Here is a 6,016-nt window from a genome sequence, read left to right as displayed (position 1 = left end):
GGGAACTCCAGCAGGCCCTGGGATCACCTGACCTCAGCCTCCAAACTATTGACAGTACAGATGGTCAGGGAAGGCTTCCTGGAAGAAGTGACTTCTGAGCTGAGACCTGAAGAGCTACAAAACATAGGATTCTCAGGTGGGGATGAGAGGGATGTTTCAGGCACAGTCTAGGGCAACATATCCAAAGGTCCAGAGGTGAAAGACAGCACGGTGCACTGGAGACGGAAGATCCCTTTATCTGCAAAAGGTAGGGGGCAGGGTGATGAGATGGGCCTGGCAGTCAGCAGGGTCCAACTTGAGGAGGAAAGTCATGGGTTGAAAGGGTCAGCAACCATCTGCCTGTGAGGGCCTTGGGGGTCATGATGATGAGTCTGGTCTTTATCTTAAGAACAGAAAAAGCCTCTGCAGCTTGGATCTCAGTGGGCTTAAGACAAGTACAGGCTTGCCTGGCAGGCATGTGCTGCTGCCCTGCCAGAGGTCAGTCTGAAAGGAGCCCCTTGGGAGGGACTTTGCCCTGCAAGGGGAGCCCGGCCCATCAGCCTGACCCAGGGAGAAGACTTGGCTGTTTGGGGGAGGGTGAGTCTGAGGTCAGTGGGGAGAGGGGTTGCCTCCTGTCTGGGCCCCTCTTGGCCCAGGTCCATGGCCTGTGGAGAGTCAGAGAGCCAAGTTGGAGAGGCCAGAGCTGGGAGTGAAAATGGAAAAAGTTGTCTCACTAAAGCAGAGATTGCAAACTCGTGGCCTGTGGGCTGAATCCAGCCTGAACAGCATTTTGAAACTTGGGAAACTTCATGCAAAATCTGCCTTTTTGCTTTTCTTTTAAAAATTCCCAAAGCTCTGTCTGGCAATCCAATTTCCACATGGCAACAATTAGTTGAAGCTAAATAGCTGCTATTCCCTTTAGATGAGGCATGCATTTTGGTTTGCCACAGTCCCCACCATTCTCTATTGCCTTGCATGTGACTCACTCAGCTTAGTTTTGCTCACTTACATCACTTGCCCCTGTGGATGAATAAGGGGCCATGTACTAAACTTGACAAGCTCAGGGAAGGCCTGAATGGTGGACCCTACAAACTCAGAGACCAAAAGTAACCACATAGGATGGTCTGAACCTCAAAATTCCTAACTGAAAGCAGGTCATGTTGGGTAGTCACATCCTAGGCCTGTAGCTTCCTTGACAAAGGTCAACCTTTGGCTTAAGTGAGCCTGTCGGTTGTCTTTTTGCCTGTAAGATAACATACCTTTGAAATGTCAGTGTCATCTCATTTGCCAGACCCCTCAGGGGACAACCGCAGGCACCAGAGCAGAGACCACAGAACTGTTCATCGTTATCTTGTTCCCCCGAATACCATCTCCGTGGGCCCTAAATGGTAATTATTAACTAGCCTGCACCCACCGATGTAAGAGAAGTGTGTGTCTCTCTGTTTTACTTTTTGTTGAATCCCAGAGATTTCCCCGCTTTGCTTTCTCCCGCCTCCTTAATCTCCCACTAATGGATTTCACGTAACCCTCCTTATGTCTTCTCCTTTGATTCTAATGTGTAAAAGAAGCTGCAAAACTGCCACTCTCTGGAGCATTTTCTCAATCCGTTGAGATTTTGCTTCTCGACAATTGTCATCAGTTTGGCGCAAATAAACTTATAAGACTTTGTTTTAGGCTGGGTGTTCTTTGGTTGACAGTCACTTGGTGCAGTTGGCAGGATTCCAGAGAAGCCCACCCAGGAGCAGTCTGTGGACCCCAATCTGGTGCTAGATCCCAGCAGCGGCCCATTGTGCCCCACGGGCTCCTCCACTTTGTAGCAGGTGACCGTGGGTGATTTTTTTCTCACCTCCCTATTTCAAACCTCCCTATTTTAAGGTAAGAGGCCCTAACTTTATTTGAACTGATCTTAAAAAAGAAAATCTTTGAGGTGGCACTAAAGGTTAAGGATTGAAATAACCCAGGCTAAGGACAAGGGTTGAGATAACTCAGGGACAGGGGGAAAAAAATTGGGTGCTTGTTTTTCCATTCGGCTTTCCAAATTGAATTTATTAACTGTGAGTCTGAACAAAATCCTTTTGCTGGACAAATGAGAGTCTGAACTTGTTCAGCTCCAAAGATAAGGGGCATTTACTCCCTCCAGCTCAAATTTTGGGTATCCTTAGGTGACTAAGAATCAATGTGGAGGTGTTTGAGTGTACTCCTCAAACTGAGCAGGGCCCCATAGGAAATTCCAACACAACTGTAATTAACTAATTGACTTGCCCTGGGACATGCATGTAAAAGCTCATTACCTAGCGCTCTGAGTTCTCATGGTTTTATTAGACAGGTGGGGAAAGAAGGCGAGGTTTGGAGTGGCTCGGGAGGTGACAGCCCCTTGGAGCTCATAAGCAGTACACTTCAACCCACTACACAATATCCCTAGAAATTTGTTCAGGCTTTGCAGTCCTCAGAAGAAAACTAAAATTAACTTGGGACATCATGCCTCCCAAGATGACAAGCCCCCAGCCTCCAGCCCCCATTACTATTTCTGCAGATGTACAGTCCATAAAGAACCTCTACCTGCAAGTGCTTACAGCGATGGGAAGATTTAACTAGAAGTGATATCAACTTAAATGACTGAAATGGAGTTTTTTTACACCTAAATTTTTTTTTTTGCACGCATCATATGGGAAAAAAGGCCATCTTTAAAATCAAACAGAACGAATGGGAGGCTTACCTCAACTGGCAAATAAAAGCCCCTGAAACAGAACACAGAAAAACTATCTTCTCTCCATGAAGTTAATAAGAATACTTTAGAGACTGTGTCTGAATTAAGGAAAGTTCCTGAAGTTGCTCAATGCCAACTCCCCCATTTTCCCTCTTCTCCAACTGCTCCTCTGTACCCCTTTACTTCGTTGTCTAAACTTTACTTTCCTCCTTCCCCTTCTTTCTCTCGCCTACCCTCCTCCACCGCAGCTCCCTACTCACCTAGGGAACACTCAGACTAGAAAACCAGACCATGATAGGCTAGGAAAAAAAAACAAAAAAAGCAACAGAAATTCTGGCAACTCCCTTTGGAGAAAAGCCAGGCAGAGGGGAACCAGTGATTGTATACATTCCTTGGACTAGAACAGAATTAAGGAATCTACCGTAATATTTCCCTCACTCTCCGGGATCCTATGAGTTTGCACAGGAATTTGATTTAACTGTTAGAACATGTGATCCTGGCTATTCTGATTAATACACCTACTGGTTTCTGAGAGGAAAGCAACAGAATGGATAAATAAGGTTCGCTGGGAAGCTCCTATGCAGGACTTTTTAAAACTGAGAGAGACCAGGAAAAATGCGGAGAATTAGCCCACTGGCTTTGTCGAGCCATCTCTGAGATGTTTTTCCCCAGGAAATGGGTGAGGCTAGGATCCAGCAATGTAACAGAGAACCTGATGAAGCAGCGCCTGGTTTCCTTGAACATTCCAGAGAAACTTTCAAACAATACTCAGGTCTGTCTCCAGACAGTTTTAAGGATCATCAAAATGATCTCCTACTAATTTCGGCCTTTTGGAAGGACTAGATGAGGAGCTTGTAACTCTGATTAAGCAGCAAAAATTAAACTGGCCGACACTGTGTACTGATGAATTGGCAATTCTGCTGATCAACTATCTAAAACTATTCAAAAGGTAGGAAAAGACAAAGCTGAAAAAATCATGAACTTACAGCTCCAGCAATTAAGCAGTCAGGTCAGACCTCTCCCTAGGCCTCTTAGACAAAGGGAGAGAAAAGTCTCTTATAAAAAGTCAGGTCGCCTTAAGAAGGATTGCAGAAAACTGGAATGGCATCTAGAAAAGAAAAAAGAAAGAGCGTTGGGCTGCTCCAAGGACTATGAGAGAACATTTCCCCCTCTTTTCACTAATACTTAGGAGAAACTGAAATTACCATAAAAGGGGAAATTACGAAGGCCCTTGTAGATACTGGGGCTACTTTATCTATTCTGAGTCCTACCCAGCTAAGTTGTCCTTGCCCTTGGACTAAGGCTCTGTACAAATGGTAGGGACACCTGATCAACCAATGTCTGTTTTTAAATCAGAACCTGTTCCCTTCCAACTTGGTAATATTATTCTTAACATATGTATATATTTTTTTACTAGTCACATCTGCCCCAAGTCATCTGATAGGGTGAGAATTTCTTGAAACCGATGACACCCACATATCCTTCTCCCAAAAGGGTGAAATGGATTAAGAACTAAATGAATCAGATACTGAACCAACTGAGAAAATAAAGATTTTAAAGGAACCTCCACAAGAGGAAGCTAGATCTTGAGGCTGACTGAACGTTTGTTGCAGGACGTTCCAATGCAACTCTGGGCCTTTTCCGGTACAGATATTGGCAAGGCTAAGCCACTCCTATTTAAAATAACTATTGACAACACTTTGCCTCTACCTAATATTCACCAATATCTTTTAAGACCCGATGCACTAGCTGGCATTAAGCCCATTCTACAAGATTACATAAAAAGGGGCCTTATAATTCCATGCATGAGCTCCTGTAAGTCTCCCATCCTTCTAGTAAAGAAACTCAGTGGGAAATGACAGAGATTTGTATAGGATCTCAGAGCTATAAATAGATATCCTGTGGTTCCAAATCAACATACCCTATTATCAGTTATTCCTGTGTACTGCCAGTGTTTTTCAATGATCGATTTATGTAGTGCCTTTTTCAGCATTCCAGAANGAACTCCCAACTTAATGTGTGCAAGAGTTTACCCAAATTGTATCCCAAAGTGCTGCAGGGGTTTAAAAAGATCCCCCACTGTTTACAAAAGGGACCCCCTTTAGGCCTTTTGCCAAAGGCCTGCCAAGACGCTTGCCAAGGGCCTCGTTAGCCAACCCCACAGATGTGTCCAAAAGTTGTTTACCAAGCCGCCCCCCTTGCCAAGTCCCCCAGATACTATACAATGTCCCCGTTATTTACAAGAGGGGCTCTTTCCAGCTGTTTGCCAAAGCACCTCCTTCCCTTCCCGAGGGTTTCTCTCCTCCCTGCTGTGTCCTGAAAGTTGCCAAGTTGTTTATCAAAGACCTTCTCCACTTACCAAAGCTCCCCCATGGTTTCCAAAACAGATCCCGCCTTCAGCTGGCCGACTTTCCTCCCACCCCCCACCCCACCAAGCTGTTTACTGAGGCCCCTCCCCCACGCTGTGTGCCCCCAGGGGCAGGAAGGCGGTATGGCTGAGAGACCCCCATCCTCTGCCTCCTAAGTTTGTGTAAACTTGTCTCGTTGAGGCCCGCGGAGCAACTCACCACAGCCAACTCTTTGTCCGTTTTGGGGGCGACATCTCCGGGGAACTTTATGATGGGAGACGGCCGGGTGGCAGCCCGGCCCAACAGGCAGCCCAGGACGCAAAGCGCCCGTAGGGGGCCGGCGAGCGCGCCCCGGGCCACTCGCGCATCGGTCATAGCGCTCCCGGGCCCGCACGCTGCCCAGGGGTCACTGGCTCGGCGCGGGTGGCCGACTCGCCTCCTGGCTGGCGCTTGCTCCGCCACTCAGCGCTGCGCTCCAAGGGACCACTAGACTCGGTGGCCTCTGCTTTGCCCCGCTCAGCCGCGCATGGTCCGGCCCCCGCGCCCCAGCCCGTGCCACCACCGCCTGTGCTTGCCGGTCCTTAGAGTCCCTTTGTATGTTTAAAGCCCCAGATGCGCAGCCTCCAGCCACTGCCGGAGGAAGTCTGGATGCAGCGGAAACAAGGGAGGGCAGCCGCCAGATGTGGCCGGCTGGGCTGGGAGGGAGCTGGCAATGTAGGGAGGTGGGGGGGGAGGGGGCGCGCTCAGGCCCGCCTCTTTCGGCACCACTCCCCCATTAGCCCTCCTCTTTTATCCTCTTTTCCTTTCTCCGCCTCTTTTCCCGGCTGCCTGCTGCTCGCAGGCCTCTGCGTGCAGCATCAGCGCGCGACCTTTTTACCCCTACACACCAATCCGGGCACAAAGCCTAAGAGACCCCCCCGCGGGGAAACATCTGCCGCGACCACTGTAGACTCATGACGCTGGAGAGCAGCAGTTCTTGGAA

At 48.3% G+C, this 6,016-nt stretch overlaps 1 protein-coding gene across 1 annotated transcript in view; it reads right to left on the bottom strand.

The window, feature by feature from the left end:
- The window catches only part of MMP2 (matrix metallopeptidase 2), a gene marked incomplete at its 3' end in the record, with an annotated part of 24,909 nt that extends 19,161 nt beyond the window's left edge, over positions 1 to 5,748 (bottom strand). Inside the window, exon 1 of the mRNA XM_019644298.1 lies at positions 5,254 to 5,748. Coding sequence (XP_019499843.1) covers positions 5,254 to 5,409 — 156 coding nt within the window. The remainder of the gene's footprint in view (positions 1 to 5,253) is intronic.
- Positions 5,749 to 6,016: the final 268 nt, after the last annotated feature.

This window comes from Hipposideros armiger, unplaced genomic scaffold (genome assembly GCF_001890085.2).
Source record: "Hipposideros armiger isolate ML-2016 unplaced genomic scaffold, ASM189008v1 scaffold_4, whole genome shotgun sequence".
In the NCBI taxonomy this organism is placed as follows: Eukaryota; Metazoa; Chordata; class Mammalia; order Chiroptera; family Hipposideridae; genus Hipposideros; species Hipposideros armiger.
Note: the sequence above shows the minus strand (reverse complement) of the source record. Positions and strands in the feature narration are given on the sequence as shown.